The following is an 18751-nucleotide window of genomic DNA, read 5'->3' on the forward strand; positions in this document are numbered from 1 at the left end:
AATGTTTTATCGTTTATATAACTTCTTCAAATAAAATAAAGATTTTTAAAACAAACTGTTTTTTCTTTAAACAAACTATTCAGAATCCCTTTTTAAACTTTGTTTAGCTGCTGCACTAAATAGGGAATATTTGATTTTTTCAATAATTGGTTTTAGTGTGATTATTCATAAAAATAGTTTTAAATGTTTCAAATTAGTTTTGTGGATATCCTATTTATTGCAACTTTTAAAACAGATAGAAGTTTTATCAAAACCTTAATGCAAAGTATAAAAAAACAATAATAATAAAGAATTAACAAATATATTACTATCTACAGCTTATCATACTCTTATACTATATTTTACCCGCAGCTTTAAGTTTTAAAATATTTAGTTGGCACGTTTAGTAAGATCCTTTTTACTTGTCAAACCCTATTTTTTAATCTTTGAACCAAGGATTTTGTAGTCCTTTTAAGACTTAATGTTTCTGATTTGAACTCAAAAGAGAAAATATTTATTTTTATTTACATTTCAGAGTGCAGTGAGGATTACTATATTGAAAGGATAAATAAAAACAATTTGGAACAAAATTTAAATGCAAATGTTTTTGGCCAGGAATATGCCATTAAACGTATTGTTAAAATTGTTAATTCCACTATTAAAGAACGAGAAACACCTTTAGTTATGTCTTTTCACGGACCGACTGGCACTGGTAAAAGTTACGTGTCTAAGATAGTTGCCAATGCTTTGTTTAAAAATGGCACTGAGAGTAAATTTGTTCATTTTATATATTCACAAATTAATTATGCAGGTTGTACACCGGAATTATTGCCGAAAATAAAAACTGATTTATTAGATTTCATTAAAAGTAAGATTATTTTATGTGAGCGCTCATTATTTATATTTGATGAATTTGAGAGTATGCCAGAAGGTCTTGCTGACGTCATGACTTCAATTTTAGACCACAACGAAAAAGTTGGTAATCAAGATTATCGAAAAAGTATATTTATTTTCCTAAGCAATATTGGTGATGATATGATAATCAATCGTTTGGTTAATCATTACAAAAATAAAAATACTAGAGAGACAATACCTTTAACAGATATTGAAAACAGTATACCTAATATTGCTGCTCAATCGCCAGGTGGATTTAAAAACTCCAAAATTATTTCAAAGTCATCAATAAGTCTCTATGTTCCCTTTTTACCTTTGGAGAGGAAACATGTCCAGCAATGCGCAAAAAAAGAACTTGAAAAGCGTAAAATAGAAGCCAACAGTAACAATCTGAATATCGTTGCTAATGAAATGATTTACGATCAGTATAAATATTATTCGACGCAAGGTTGTAAATTAATTCAAAGTAAAGTGGTTACTTTGTGGTAACTTTATTAGAAATGATTTGAATAGTTTACGTGACTCTTTGTAATGTGTTTTTAATAATTTTAATACCAAATGATATTTTATTGTTTTAAATTTTAATAATGAAGCTAATATTTTAATTAAAATTTGTTTTTAATTATAATTCTAATAAATTAGAACTTATTAAACTTTTTTTTTTAGTTCTGTATTCAAAAGTTCACTTTAGGAGCCATTGCAAACAAAACGCATAAATGTTCTAATAAAAAACAATGGTTTACAGCAAAAGTTTTAAGAGGCAACTACCCTCAAATTTTAAAACTACACATAAAAAGTAACTTTCTCTTTAGTCACATAGGAAAAATTACACTGACATTAAAAATACCAAAAAACACATAAAATGGTAGCTCGTTGCTATGGTAACCAAAAAAATCAGCTGAAAATACCTCAAAAACTGTGTTTACGCCGTAAAAAAATAAAGACTTGTGAGTAAAGGAGTGTCACTGAAGTTTTGCAGAACTGTTCTAAATATCTTAATTTGTGATATGAACGAAGCAGATTTTTTAATAAATATTTTTTTTCCATAAAAAGCTACAGACAAATTAGGTTTTTTAAAAAAAGGTCAAAACGCAAAGAAAAAAACTTAATAACTCAAAATCTTAAGTCATATTAGAAATTCTACTCCGATCATATCATAAATATTGGCAAAACGAACAATCCCTGAAAAATTCATAATGATAGCATGTATACTTTTCAAGATTTTTTTACCGGCGTGTTTAAAAAGCAAATTCTCAAAAAACGCAAAACAAAAAATAAAATCATAAATTATTGTTCATTTCATAAATATTTCTTTAAAAAAATTACTTTTTAAAAGAATATTTTAAAAACTACCAGATTCATAATATTCCTTGGCCTTTTCTATTGACTTTTGGTAATCATTCTTTGATAATATTTGACGTCGTAACAACTTTCGTTTAATCTTTTTAAAAAAAAAATTTTCACTCGATTTAAATGATGATAGATTTATTCATTTTTTGTTTATGAGTCTGCAACTAGCTAATGTAAAATGTCCTGGTTTCATATTTAGTTTTTCATAAATTAAAATAACAGACTTCATACCAATGTTATAATTTGAAACAGCATGTACGATGCTGTTGCATCGTACATCTAAGAACTCTAAGCTGGCTAAACCAACATAATTACTTTAATTTTTCCCATATTCAATTATTAAAACTCCCATTACAATTCTGGGTTTTGCCATGCAAACACTTTACTAATTCAGAATCTTTACTTAAATCAGCATATATTAAATCAGCATAAATTGGCTTGATTTTGTGAATAATATCAGCAGGCATTCCTGGTCCAGTTTTTGTTGCTATTTTTGTATAGTTTTTTGGTGTCATTGGTTTAGGCATATTCATAAGCTGAGTAAATATTTCAATTCCAGTAGGACCATGTCCTAATACTCTCATTGCATATATTGTCTTGTTTTAATATCAAACCCTTTAACACAATTATCTGATGTATAAAATTCATATTTATAATCACAAGATAGTGTAGTACACTTCAAATATAGCAACGATGCTAGTCCATTCTTTTTTTCATGGTGATAACCTAGGTACAGTGCACACTTCTCACATTGAGGACACATTAACAATGAAAGAACTTTAGATAAAATTTCAGTGTCTATTATACTGTAACCACTAATTTTTTAATGTTTTTACTTGGTTCATTAGTAATGAATTTAACTTTCTTAGCAGATGCGCCTAAAATATTACTGCCATTTAACTCACATCCGTTTACATTTCATGCATTTTTATCATTCTGCGCATTAAATACTCTTCTTTTTTTGTGGTACTTTGTTCTCTGCTTTACTTTATCATTCATTTTTATGTTTCTAATAACATCCAAATCATCCAAAACATCTAAAGGATTTTATCATATTTTTTTGTTTCTGCTGTTAGATAAATTAGCTTTGATAACTTGATAAAATCGCAATTGTAAATGGCTTATGTTTGAATATAATAAGGAACAGAATATTATTTAGCAAAGAAGATATAATCAAACTTTTAGTTTGCGGTGATTTTTTTACGTTTTAAATTTCTGTGATAATTTTTTTTTCAGTTGAATTTTTACAAAAATATCTTTTTATATTACTTCATTTGGTAAATAAAAAACTATAATAATTGTAAAATGTTTTTCTTGTATTATATGAAATTTAATATTACCTAAAAAATTTTATAATAAACCAAGTTATAAAGCATTAAATGTTTATCAAATTATGTTTTCGTTTTTGGAGTTATGACAATAAAAAGCTTTCACGCAACTTAAGTAAAAGTTTAAAGGTTTGAAATAGTAACTTAAGACTTATCCAGTAATGTTAAACACATTTTCAAATTAGAAATTAGAATAGCAGAACCAATTTTGCTTAGTTATTTCTTTTTATTATTTTATATTAGGTAGTTAAGACTCAATAGGCGATAAAATATATATGGTATACATATGACTTGTCTAAACATCATGATTCGAAAGTACGCAACAAATGATTTTTTCAATCTTAATTTTCATCAAAAAAAAAGACTTTGTTAGTCTATGACTATTATTTTTTTATTAACAATCTTCATTTGTTCAACTATCTTAAAATATAGAAATACCCATTGGAAAAAAAAGGCTATTTATAAATTAGGTTGCGTTGTCGAAGTGAGGTTGAAGATGTATCTACTTTGGGTAATTAATGTAACTAATTTTATATTTTGAGGTATTTTATCAAATTAAGATTTATAATTAAAAAAAACTATAGACTACTAATGTGTTTGAGAAACTAATAATAAAAGAAAAGAAAAATCAGTTTTTGAGTACTTTTAAGCATGCTGTTTAGACAAGCCTTATGTCTACCATAGATGTTTTTTTGTTTATTAAGTCTCAAATAGCTAAAATAAAATAATAAAATAAAATAACTATGCAAAAATGATTTCTTTCTTTTATCTAGTTTTTAAACCTAAAATAATTACTAATGAGCTCTGCTTGAATCTTACAGGACAGCTCTTCTTAAAAGGCAGCTCTTAATCAAATTTGAAATTATATATTTTAAATATATGTGGGTTTTTTTTATATTAAAATACCCTTTGGTATTTTATAAAATATAGTAGATGAAAGATGAAAACCTATTTTAAAATAAGCTTCTACTGTAAACCCAGGGCTTACAGTATTAGGTGGTCACACAGATGGCGCTAATTGTCTGGAACTCCGTTTTTGAGTTAGATTTTGAGACTTGATTATATATTTTTTTTCTAAAATTTTAGTCAAACTTAAGTATCTTGAGAACCAATGAGAGTATTTTGAAAAAATTTTGGAATATTGATACTACTACGAATAAAAACAGCATGATAAAAAACTAAAGTTTTGAAGAAGGTCACTATAAAGGCTCATGCCCTCATTTTTTCCTCCTGAACCTTTTTTTATTTTACTAGCAATGAAGGAGTTTATTTTTAAATCAAAAGTTACCACAAATTCTGCCCAACCAATGACGAAGATAAACAAAGGATCTTTTAATGTAAAAATTTATTTAAAACAGACTGTTGCTGTGTATTGTCAACTTTCCCAAAACCCGAAAATTAAATTCTAGTTTGACGTAAAAAAATAGGAAGTAAAAGTAATGATATTACAGCACACGGCCTGCTTTTAGATAAAGACCACTTTATTTAAGATATGCACTTTCATAAGTTGAATACAACCATTTCTGTCATACTGAATTCTTGTCTAGTTACATCATATGAAGCTTATTTTCTTAGTTGAGAAACTGATTAACCAAAAAAATAAAAACCTTAGCAGTTTGTTATTTACTTGTCTAAAACTTAATTGAGATTCAGTGTTCAAACAAATTATTTTAAAATTGTAACATTAAATACAATTTCTGATAGTTAAGACATAGGTTAAATTAATATTTATATGCTGCTTATAAGTTTTTTTAAAACCATCCTCCAGCATTTTATCTCCATATTTCCATCAATTTATCTCTACATTTCCCGCGTTCTTCTTAAAGTTCGTTTTACAGAAGCTTGTTTATTATTTATGTTTGTGATTTTTTATATTTATTTGTATATTCAATCTTTACGAATCTTTATTATGTTATCACGAAAGTTTATATTACGAACAATAATAAATTAAAAAAAAAAAAATCTTATTTCAGAAACCTTGTTTGTGTATGTGAAAGTAATTAATTTACTTTTTTTTTCTTTTTATTTTTATTATAAGTGAATAAGTATTAACAATTTTTATTTTTACATTATCTAGCTGACATTATTAGTGTATATTAATATAAGTCTAGAACTGGTCGTATATATATATAGATATATATATATATATATATATATATATATATATATATATATATATATATATATATATATATATATATGTATATATATATATTTATATAAATATATATATATATATATATATATATATATATATATATATATATATATATATATATATATATATATATATATATATATATATATATATATATATATATATATATATGTATATATATATATATTCTACTTTCTATTTATTTTATTTTTTTGTTTTGTTTTTTGGTTTTATATCTTTTGTGTTTTTTGATATTATATATTTACTGTTGTTGTGCCGAAAGATATCGAGAGTTGAGATAAAGTTATGAAAAAAAGAATATTTCAAAATAGGTTAAATATTATTTTGTGGTTATTCTATTATTGGTGGTTTGAGTGAGTGTCAACAGCAGCTACAATGTGGAGTTTTTCTTGGATAGTTTCACTGTTTCAATCGAGAAAATCATTTTATTGGAGAAAATCTATTTTGGGATGTCAAGGAATTATGTACATGTTTAAAATACTCCCATACTTCAACAAAAAGAGGACAGTGGAAAAACTTTGCATTCTTTCATTTGAAAGAATGTTCTGAGGCGAAGTGCAAGACTTTGATCTATCGGTGATAAAATTCCGAGATCCCCGCTTTTACGGTAGAAAATATGTATCCCTCTTGACCGAATTGAAATTAGTTTTTTGCCCCATATTTTTCAAAATGGCTCGGTGCAGACGATCTATTACCAATTCGGAAATGGGAGTGTTTGCCAGAAACCACACTTTTGACATAGTTAACGTATTTATCAACCACGTCTTTCCCCTAAGTAACAAAGTACGTTGTCCCAGAAACTTGCTATTTTGTTTAGAGTTACTAGCCACTTGAAATTGGTAGTATCACTCAGTCTGGTGTAAAAACTGACACCTAATATTTTGAAACCGATGTTATTGTTCCACACTATGTCTTTCAATTCTGGGTACATTTTAGGATCAAAATCCCCAAAGAGCGAGACTCTTGGTTTTTGAGGCATTGATCACTGAACCACCTGCTTTTTCAAGCAGTTTTACTTTTTCCAAAAAAAGCGGACAAATTCTATGACAAAAAATTTTGAATCATCTGGCATCCGCAGTATTTTGAGGGTTTCAATGTACCTTTTAGTGGGAAACCCTCTATTCTGCTGTCTGCTCTGATAACCAAAGCGAGAGCTTCGGCAATAAAAACATAAAGCAAATGGGAGAAGGGAAACCTTGTTCAACTCCTCTTTTTTTGTAGGAAAGGAGGCTTACAGGAAATTTATAAATCTCGTGTGATCTATAAGATCACAGACTAAATGTAAATTTGAGAATATTGTTCTATCTGGAACTCCGCAAGTTTGATTTGGTTTTATAATTTTACCAATAACTTTTGCAAGTCAAAGGGTCAGCGCTTTTGTGATTATTTTATAATCAGCGCCGACTAAGGATTTGGGCCTCCAGATTTTGCATTCAGGAAGATCTTCTTGTTTGGAATCAGTCAAGTTATTGAATTTTTCATAGAGTGGCTGGTGTTTTTTTCTACGAAAAGTATTTCGTAGGCATGTTCTTCAAAATCTTTCACTAAAATGTGCCAAAAAGTTGTGTAAAACTCAGCATGATGTCCATCATAGCCTGGAGATTTCCGTTTTAAAATTTAAAAAGGATTTCTTTTAGTTCAGCGCTGGTTAGGCGGCTGTTTTAAATATGGTTTTCATTATCACTTAAACGTTTAGCGATGTGTGACAAGAGATTTGGCTGTCTTTGCATAAATTAGTTTTCGTGTAAATGTTTTTATAACATGAAACCAGAGAGTTGAGTATTTCACTAGGTTTAATAATAAATGTGCTGTCATACTTGCGAATTTTAGTAACTGACTTGTTCTGCTGTTGAATTACTTCCAAATTATACAAAAATTTTGAAGTTTTTTCTTCTTCTTCGATTAGCTTCTGCTTCGTGCGAATAAACGCTCCAGTAACAGCCCTGACAAAAAGATTGCAGTCGTCCCACCATTTTAAAATTGACTTATAGGACGGTTTTTTAGTTTGCCGATCTTGAATTAAGAGATTAGTGTTTTGCTTATGCACCTCTATTTCCAATAAGGAATAATTTAATTTCCAGTATCCTGGTCTTCTCCTGGTTTTACTAAAATTGACGGTTGTTGTTAGGAACTCGTGGTCGGAAAACGATATGGTGAGAAATTTAATGTATGTTGCTTTTTTGGCGATTTTATCAGGGCAGTAGATTCTATCGAATCTCACATTTTACCTTCTGATTTCGCGATGTTATTTCTCTATTGTTTGTGCTTTCTGTGTTGAGTGGCAGGCTTTCGACTATGTTGAATTCTCTGGTTAACAGAATTGGTAGTCCTGTAGAAGTCTCCAAGGTTGCCTAAAAAATGGCGCCTTTCTCGGCACATTAATAGCGTAAATATTCAGCACCTGCATTTCATGGCCATCACTTTTCATTATAATATCAAGGTAATTATCGAAGGTGGACTTTTTGAGAAATTCAAAAAAACTGTTGCAGTTTTACTGACGAGTTATTTATCACTGCAAACTCAATAAGTTGATTTGAGTAATGCCTTGGTACTCCCCAGACATTTGCTAAAAGTTTTTTTTCAGATAAGGCAAGTAAAAATTCGTTTAAACTAAAATTTAGGTCACCGTATTTGCATACCAACACGTTTGAGTTGTTACTCGACAAGTTAGATTTAAATATACCGTGCTGCGTCTTGGCTTAAGTGTTCAAAGAAGCAGAAGTAGACAGTGCACTAGCATAACTTTTAGCAATCGAAAATAAGTATAAACAAAGCGACAATAAAAATCTCAATAGAACTTTCAATAAAAAAACAACAACCAGGAAGATGCAAAAAGTTCAATACGTGTTTTTTTTCCGTGTAAGAACTTTTCTCAACTTTCTTTGTTGTCATTCAACTTATTAATTTACTACAACATTTATTTACTACGACATTCATTTACAATTCATTTATTTACTACGACAGCAAATATAAACAAAACGAAAGAAAGACAAAAAAATGTTTGCGCTTAAAACAAATGCATCTGAATAATTTTATATTATTCAATTTGTTTTGATTGTGGCTCGATATTTTGTTATTTATAAAAAGAAAAAAATATATTAACAAAAAATATTTCCATAATCAGCTTAAATACTTAGATAAAAAATAATTCTTATAAACTGTAAAAATATATATTTTTATAACTACTTTTTCTCGATGCAAACACAACTTTGATCCACTTGTATATAATCCAACCTTATTCCAATGTATATGGAGCAACATTATTCCAATGTATATAATCTAACGTTAATCCATACAAATTGGATTACCCTCAGGTTATAACATTGGATCAAAGGTAATCAAAATACGTTGGATCAATATGGGCATACAAACATTTGGTTAAAGTTGATATTTATTCAACGTGAATTAACTTTAATCCCTATTGATTGGATTATCGTTGACACCTACAGATTGAATAAACGTTGGGTTTTGATCGGAAAAATAAAAATTAATTGCGATGTCTTTACATACGTTAAACCAAAAGAGTTTTCCGAACTGTTTTTAATCACTTCTCACAAAAAATGCATCACATCACAAATCACAATTTAATTTAGATCTTTCAGATGATGAAAATTTATCGAATAGAATAATCTAATAGATTTATCTTTCTACTAAACCTAACATAATAAAATGTAAGTGCTAAAAATCTAGTTGACTGTACTGTAGGCATGGGCAAGAAATTATAAATTCTCTGAAGGAAAAAGCTATGTGTTTGTTTTGATGTAAAGAGAATAAAGCAGATTGAAGAAGATCTAAAACTAACTGTTTCTGTATAAGATGGTCAGTGTTACCCCCCTATTAGAGATAACACAAGTGACATACTGCTAGTGACATCGTGCGCAGACTGAAGCAGTTTTAAATCTCCTTTAAAACAGTGACATTGTTGATCAAATATTTTTCATTTGCTATAACTCTACTATCGAATACTGGAAATTCTTTCTAAAGCTGTTATTACCTTTATCCTTCAATTTCAGATTCCACTTATATGGTTCTTTGGGCTTAAAACTGTACACACATCACAAATTTATGAAGGTTGAACAAAGAGTATACAAGTGGTCTATGGTGTGTGTGAGCAACCAAACACAAGTGTCTAGAAGAAAAGAAAGTCCACATTCAGAGAGATTGAGAAAGGTTTATTTAAAATGAACTTTAGTCAAGTCACCACTTCAGAATTGTTTTTAAAACTCTGCAGTTGGAAGGCCTGCTTCAGCATTGTGAGAGTTATTACAAGGTCACTAGCCTTTGTTTTTAACTCTCAAAATTAAAATATATAACAATAAACAGAAATGTGATTAAACCCCAGTGATAGCTAATGCTTAATAAACTTACCCAGAGAATAACAAATAAGATTACCTTAACATGAAATATAAGAAAAAAACATAATAAAGACAGAAGCCTTTTTCACATTTGTCTGGTATGCATCTACATTTTAAAGTTGTATTTGGTTGCAAATCCACCTTCACCGAATGGGCACAGGCTATCCTTTCGATGCTCCTAAAGAAGTACCGTATGATGGTCCGTTCGTCCGAGAAATCGTGTCACGAAAAAAAAGGCGTGAATCGCTGGTTAAATGCACTTCCGCGGTGCTCTGTGACAAGATTATTAGGTATTCTTTAGAAAGCATAATAACAAAAAAAAAATGTCCCAATTAATACCAACACGTATGTCAAATAGACTTACTTTAGCGCATGAATAAAAAATATTTTTTAAATAGCTAAAAAAACATTGTTTCTACAGTTGTCAATTTTTCAACTTACATACTTATATATATATATATAATGTATATATATATATATATATATATATATATATATATATATATATATATATATATATATATATATATATATATATATATATATATATATATATATATATATATATATATATATATATATATATATATATATATATGAATATATATATATATATATCTTTTTTTTTTTTTTTTTTTTACTAATTTTTTGTTCAGAGAACACATTTTCGTGATTACATAGTAAAAATTGTTAAGATTGAATATACATATAAATATCAAAAAAAAAAAATCACAAACATAAAATAGAAGAAACCTCCGTAGTACCAACTGTAAGAAGAACGCGGGAAACTTGCAGAAGACCAAAAGGTCTTATCATCAAGAACCGCTTTACATTGTCATACATATATAATGCATAGAAAAGGTAAAATTTTTACAAAATTTTTACGTTAAATTGTTACATTATAACTGTATTAAAGTGTAAGATAACAATTATATAAACATGTATCGTTACTTTTTCTTAATATTACCACGTTTATTGCTAACGCAATGTTTGAAATATATATTAAAAGTATATTAAAAAATAAGAGTTTATATAAGAAGCTAGCAGTGAACAAATTTAGAAAAAATCAGTAAGTAAATTTTATAATTTAAAATACTCTTTTTAATAGTTTTTTTAAAGCCATTTAAGTTTTCAAGGTTAATAATATTTTGATTAAGTAATAAAAACTTATTCCAGATTTGAGGTGCACGATAAGTAATTTTAATTTGCACAAGCTTAGTTTTGCATGAAGGCTTAAAAAGGGTACTATTTGTGCGCAACAAGTATTTATACTCGGGCTTTTGTTTAAAAAGACGATAAAAAATTGAAGGAATTTTTTGCATTTTACTATTATACATAAGACTTAGAACATAATATATATTTAGTTTAAACAATGTTGGTAAAGCATCTCTTCAAAAAGAGGCTTTGTAATACCTTGTTTTTCATTTTTAAAACTAATTACTGTATAGAATGCTTCTGTTTACGATAGAGAGGTTCTAGTTTGCCTTTATAGGTACTACCCCATGCTGTATTACCGTTATTTAAATAACTTTGAACAAAGCTATAGTAGATTTGTTTGAGTAGCGGCTTTTTTAATAAATGGCGTGATTGGTATATTATTCCGATACTTTTAGATATTTTACTACTTCAATAGGCGATATGTTTATTCCATTTTAGATTTTCGTCAATAAAAACACCTAAAAAATTAGTAACATTATCGCTACTTATTTCTCTATTTTCAATAAACAATTTTGGACGAGAAGATTCAACTTCTTTTTTTTTATACAAAGGATGAAATAAAGAAAACTTCGTTTACTCAAGTTAATTGAAACTATATTTGCCCTAAACCATCCAGAAATTTTTTCTGAATTCCTGATTTATTTCTACGCACAGTTCGTTTATAATTTTTCCGGAGATAAAAAAGTTGCTATCATCAGCAAACATTATAGTTAAAATTCTTTTTGATGCCCGATTGAGATCGTTAACGTAGATTAAAAAAAGCAAAGGCCCAAGTATTGAACCCTGAGGAACACCACACTTTAATATGGAAGAATTAGAGAGTTTATTATCTCCATAGTATATAGATTGCACACGTTTATCTAAGTAGCTTTCTATCCATTTGTTCGTTCTACCCCTTATGCCATACATGTTAAGCTTTGATAATAATATTTTGTGGTCGACTGTATCGAAAGCCTTAGAGAGATCTATGTATACCTAACTAAACTTCTCCGTTTGTAAAAGTGATTTTTATTTCATCAACTAGGTGAAGGATTGCGTGTTCAGCTGATGTATTTTTTTGAAAGCCGAATTGCTTGGAGTAAATAAAATTATTTTCTTTAAAAAAGTATATACTCTATTGTGCATAATTCTCTGAAGTACTTGAGAATGTAGAAAGTATTGATATTGGTCTGTAATTGCCTATTTCACTTGTATCTCCTGATTTAAAAATAGGTTTTACTTTCGCAGTTTTCAGTTTTTCAGGAAAGATACCTTCCTCTAAGGAGTGTTTAAATATTTTAAATAAAGGAACTTTAAGCTCGTTTTGGTATTTAATTATAATATTGCTATTGATGTCGTCGATTCCGGTTGGTTTATTTCTTTTTAGGCTTTTAAAAGCATTGCTAAATTTTAACATGGTTAGTCCTTCGTTATTCAATTCATTTTTATTACGATCTAAATATTTATCAAAAGATTTATTTGCACTAGGAACTTGGGAAGCAAGTTTAGATCCTATATTAACAAAGAAGTTGTTAAACTCATTTGCAATGACGTTTTCATCATGAATTGTTTTGTGGTTAATTTTTATAATTTTAGGAAAGCACGGTTTGTTAATATTTGGTTAACCAATAAATTCATTTAATAATTGCCATGTTTTCCTAGAATCTGTTTGACACTTATCAAGTAGTTTATTTAATAATTTAGCTTTAGCGGTTTTTTTAATTTTCTTAAAGAGACTTGCATAACTCTTGGATTCCGATTTTGTTTTATCGCATTTTTTTTTAAGGTGCTTTATGTATAATCGTTGTTTCCGCTTAGATGAATTTTTAAGACCTTCACTCAACCAAGGTGAATTTGTCTTTAAATTTAATTGTTTTTGCAACGTTGGGGAAGTGTTTATCATAAAGAAATAAAAAAATATCTAAAAACGTATTATACATTAAATTGGTATCATTTGAGGATTCTAAATTTGACCAGTCAATATTGGCTAACTCACTTTTAAAGTTAACCTGGTTATCCAAAGAAAAATGTCGCCTTGTGATTGTTTTTTTTTTTCATTTGTTTTAATTTTATTTGAGGTACTTATTGAAATAAATATAGGAAAGTGATCCGATATAAATGTTCTAATTACTCCTTTCTTTAAGGAGATTTCAAATAAAGAATTTGTTAGTATATTATCTATTAGTGTTGCCGAATTTTTTGTAATTCGGGTTTGTTTATTTATAAGAGGAATTACACCAAATTGAAATAAATTATTGTAAAAACTTTGTGTTTCTATATTATTTTCATAATTTAGAGCATTAAGATTAAAATCTTCTAGGATAAATAAATTTTTTTTTCGTGTAAGCTTTTCAAAATAATATTTTGAAGATGATTTGAGAACATTTCTGTTGATGTTTGTGGCGGTTTATAACAGCATGATATTAAGGTATTTTTAGAGTCACTGTTAATGATTTCAATAGAAACAAATTCCCTGTCGTAATCAGATGTTAGTTATATTAGGGCCTCCAAATACCGGTATACCGAAAACCGATATCCCGGTTTACCAGCCATTTTTCTATTACCGATACCGAATTCATTACCGGTATATACCGGTGTTTCAATTATTTTTTTCATTGCACAGAAACTGTTTCATTAGACTTCGTGCGTGTTATGACACAGACATTTTTAGAGAGTTACAAGCATGAAAATATCACAGAAAAAAACTTTGATTATAAAAATGGATAACAAAAAAATTTCTAACTTTGTTTTTTGTAACTTTGTTGTGTTGTGCTTCATTTTATTTGTTTTATATATATTTGCAAATATAACAACAACAAATAAAGAAAGAGAATAAATTTAAAAATAATAAATATTTAGCACACATGTAATCATAGGCAAGATAGAAAAACCTAAAAACATCTCTATATAATATAAAGACATAACTATATCTCTATTACAGATTTAGTTATGTTTTTTTTATTCATATAATATAGAGACGTTGTTTTTTTTTATGTTTCAAATCTTGTCTTATATTTGATATTTCGTAATAACTGGTTTGCACGTGCTTAAAATAACAACTTCTCAAAATAGAAAACGATTTTGGAAGTAACGACTTATAGGCTTGTATAAGCATGCTTTACAAGACTTCTTGGGAATTGCGATAGCGAAATGATGTGTGTATACATGTGTAGTTTATATTATTTGTGTTTATGATTCGCAGTCAGTTTAAGATATAACACATTTAACAAAATAAAATATAGTTATATGAAAAGTTCATAACGGGTGATTACTAAAAATCTGGACAAAATTGCTTACATCATATTTTTATATAGGTATTTTAAATAGTATTAAAAATGACGTCAAACGAAGAACTCCAGAGAAAAGGTGTGTACCAGTTTTATCAAGAAAATTCAGATAAACCTAAATCATTTACTGTTTCTCATTTTGAAGCAGAAAACTTATCAAGATCGACTACATATGAAACTATTAAACGTGTTGAAGAAGATAAACCATTTGAAAGGAAAATTGATAGTGGTAGAAAGCCGAAAATAATGACTAAGCGCGCCATCAGTTAACTTACCAAGCTTTTTGACCATAAATGTGGCATCTCAGCGTATAGCTTCAAAAAAAATCAAATGTTCTCAGTCACTTATTTCTAAGACATTTAAAACCAAAACATCAATAAAAAAAAGAAAACAAATGAAGATTCCAAGTCGAACTGAGAGCCAGAGAGCAAAAAACTGACGTTTGTGTGGTCAACTTTATAAAAGTTATAAAGATTTTATTTGGGTTCTTGATGACGAGTATTTTACTCTCTCGAACAGCCAAATTAATGGTAATAATAGTTTCCATTCAAGTAACATCGAATTAACACCAAACAATGTTAAATTCAAAGAAAAAAAGAAACTTGAAGAGAAATTATTGGTTTACGTGGTCATTTCGCCTTTTGGCCTATAAACTCCATACTTTGTACAGTCTGGAACAGCTATTAACCAGCATATATATGTTGATGAATGTTTGACTAAAAAACTATTACCTCACATCAAACAGCTTCCAAAAAAGTTAAGTTTTTGAATAAAAATGGTATAAACTTTGTAACAAAAAGTGAAAACCCTCTAAATATGCCTGAATGTCGTTGTATTGAGGATTTTAAGTCTTGTATCAAAAGAGATGTTTACAAAAATGGTTGGCAGAGAGTTTGAATTAATTACGCTCTAGAATAATTTACTGTTTTAAGAAAATCGACAAAGAGCTGGTACAACGCTTGGCAGAGTCTACTAGCAGAAAACTCGTCACAATAAGAAGACAAGGTCTCGTTGAATTAAGATAAACGTTTTTATTAAAATTAGAATAAATTTGCTATTTTATTCTTTTTAAAACAATAAAATAGGTCTTCTAGATTAAAAGTTATTTAATTTTCAGTTTTGTCCAGATTTTCAGTAATCACCCGTTACTTCAATATGTAATTCATATAATTATATTAAATTCATATAAGGTCATATCTTTATCTTCATTTTTTTTTTAACTTTAAATATTTATTTATTTTGTATTTCAATATTTTTTTTTTAAATTTTGCAAATTATAGTATTCAAAAACGTGTTACCATGGCTAATAAACCAAAAGTATTTGAATATTTAAAAAAGGACTTTAGGACAAAAACTCTGTGTGGAATTTCTTTTTGCGCGATAAGTCTGAAGCTGCAGCAAAATGTAAAAAATGTGCTACAGAAATTAAGACCTGTGGTGGCTTGACTAGTGTACTTCATACACATTTAAGGACTTCTCACCAAATAAATTTATTTAAACGTTATCAAGTTGAAGTTTCAACTTTGCCATCTACTGCCGGTGTTTCGACTACGCCTGATTTGCAACTCGTTAGGCCCAGAAATAAAACTACAACTCTTTATACGAAAAACGAAGACGAAGATACACTGCCAAATGCATTAGCTAAAATGACGGCCACTGATGGCTTGCCATTCAGAGTTTTTATAACATTTAATGAGCCTTGAAAATCGCTGGTAGCTCGAGGTTTTGATGTGCCAAAATCATCTGAATCCATTTGCCAAATAGTTATGAAATATCCTACTAAAATTCGAAATTCAATAAAGAATAATTATCTGAACTTCAACGTCAAGGAAATCGCTTTAGTCTTATATTTGACGAGTGGACTTCAGTAAAAAATAAATGTTGTTTGAACACTAATGTTCATTCTCGAAATAGATTTTGGAATTTGGGTTTAGCAAGAGTTAATGGACATTTCCCAGCAGAAATGTGTGTTAAGTTAATTGAAAACATACTGAAAGAACACAACTTAAAAATTGATTGCGATATTGAATGTATTACCACAGATGGTGCTTCAGTTATGAAGAAAGTCGGCCGATAAATGTCCATCTTTGTCTAAAGCATGAAATCCATTTGGCTGTGATTGACGTCTTGTATAAAATAACAGTTGTGGAATTGAGAGATGATTATTTTGAATCTGATGAAGATAGTGCTGGTGAGATTTCCGATGAATATAATGAGGACGGACTAAAGATTTTTTAGAGCACACCAAATTCAAATGAACTTCCAAATAATTTGGCTCCATTGATAAGCAAAGTTAGAAAAGTTGTAAAGCTGTTCAGACGATCAACAACAAAAAATGAAACCCTTAAAGTTTATCTAAAAACTGAACAAGGTAAAAACCTGTCATTAATATTAGACAATAAGACCAGATGAAACAGCTTAATTTTTACGCTAGAGCGTTTTTAAAAACTAAAAAATTCAACTCAAAAAGCCCTGATTGACTTAAACTCGAGTATTAATTTTACGGAATCTGAATTAGAATTAATATTATCAACAGTTTCTATGTTGTTACCAGTGAAATTGGCTGTAGAGGCTTTACGTCGGAGAGACACTAATCTACTATCAGCTGATGCTACCCTGGCATTGATGCTGCAAAATTTAGGCATAGGACCATTAAGTAACAATATGAAGACCTTCTTAATTAAAAGTATAAAAGAAAGACGCACTAATTAATCTCATCTCATACAATATCTTCATAAAGGAAATCAAGCCTAAAATAATTTTGGTTCAGATATCATATTTGATCGGCTTACTAAAGCTGCTTTGGTAAATTTAATTTTTTCTGCTAGTAGACTCTGCCAAGCGTTGTACCAGCTCTTTGTCGATTTTCTTAAAACAGTAAATTATTCTAGAGCGTAATTAATTCAAACTCTCTGCCAACCATTTTTGTAAACATCTCTTTTGATACAAGACTTAAAATCCTCAATACAACGACATTCAGGCATATTTAGAGGGTTTTCACTTTTTGTTACAAAGTTTATACCATTTTTATTCAAAAACTTAACTTTTTTGGAAGCTGTTTGATGTGAGGTAATAGTTTTTTAGTCAAACATTCATCAACATATATATGCTGGTTAATAGCTGTTCCAGACTGTACAAAGTATGGAGTTTATAGGCCAAAAGGCGAAATGACCACGTAAACCAATAATTTCTCTTCAAGTTTCTTTTTTTCTTTGAATTTAACATTGTTTGGTGTTAATTCGATGTTACTTGAATGGAAACTATTATTACCATTAATTTGGCTGTTCGAGAGAGTAAAATACTCGTCATCAAGAACCCAAATAAAATCTTTATAACTTTTATAAAGTTGACCACACAAACGTCAGTTTTTTGCTCTCTGGCTCTCAGTTCGACTTGGAATCTTCATTTGTTTTCTTTTTTTTATTGATGTTTTGGTTTTAAATGTCTTAGAAATAAGTGACTGAGAACATTTGATTTTTTTTGAAGCTATACGCTGAGATGCCACATTTATGGTCAAAAAGCTTGGTAAGTTAACTGATGGCGCGCTTAGTCATTATTTTCGGCTTTCTACCACTATCAATTTTCCTTTCAAATGGTTTATCTTCTTCAACACGTTTAATAGTTCCATATGTAGTCGATCTTGATAAGTTTTCTGCTTCAAAATGAGAAACAGTAAATGATTTAGGTTTATCTGAATTTTCTTGATAAAACTGGTACACACCTTTTCTCTGGAGTTCTTCGTTTGACGTCATTTTTAATACTATTTAAAATACCTATATAAAAATATGATGTAAGCAATTTTGTCCAGATTTTTAGTAATCACCCGTTATATGAACTTTTCATATAACTATATTTTATTTTGTTAAATGTGTTATACTTTAAACTGACTGCGAATCATAAACACAAATAATATAAACTACACATGTATACACACATCATTTCGCTATCGCAATTCCCAAGAAGTCTTGTAAAGCGTGCTTATACAAGCCTATAAGTCGTTACTTCCAAAATCGTTTTCTATTTTGAGAAGTTGTTATTTTAAGCACGTGCAAACCAGTTATTACGAAATATCAAATATAAGACAAGATTTGAAACATAAAAAAAAACAACGTCTCTATATTATATGAATAAAAAAAACATAACTAAATCTGTAATAGAGATATAGTTATGTCTTTATATTAT

General features: G+C 28.6%; 1 protein-coding gene across 1 annotated transcript in view; it reads left to right on the plus strand.

Annotated features, from left to right (window-relative positions):
• The window catches only part of LOC136091051 (torsin-1A-like), a 54214-nt gene extending 52837 nt beyond the window's left edge, over positions 1-1377 (plus strand). The window contains exon 5 of the mRNA XM_065818035.1: positions 515-1377. Within this exon, the coding sequence (XP_065674107.1) occupies positions 515-1362 (848 nt within the window). The 3' untranslated portion in view covers positions 1363-1377. The remainder of the gene's footprint in view (positions 1-514) is intronic.
• The last annotated feature ends 17374 nt before the right edge of the window (positions 1378-18751 follow it).

The sequence above is a fragment of the Hydra vulgaris genome, chromosome 14 (genome assembly GCF_038396675.1).
Source record: "Hydra vulgaris chromosome 14, alternate assembly HydraT2T_AEP".
Classification (NCBI taxonomy): domain Eukaryota; kingdom Metazoa; phylum Cnidaria; class Hydrozoa; order Anthoathecata; family Hydridae; genus Hydra; species Hydra vulgaris.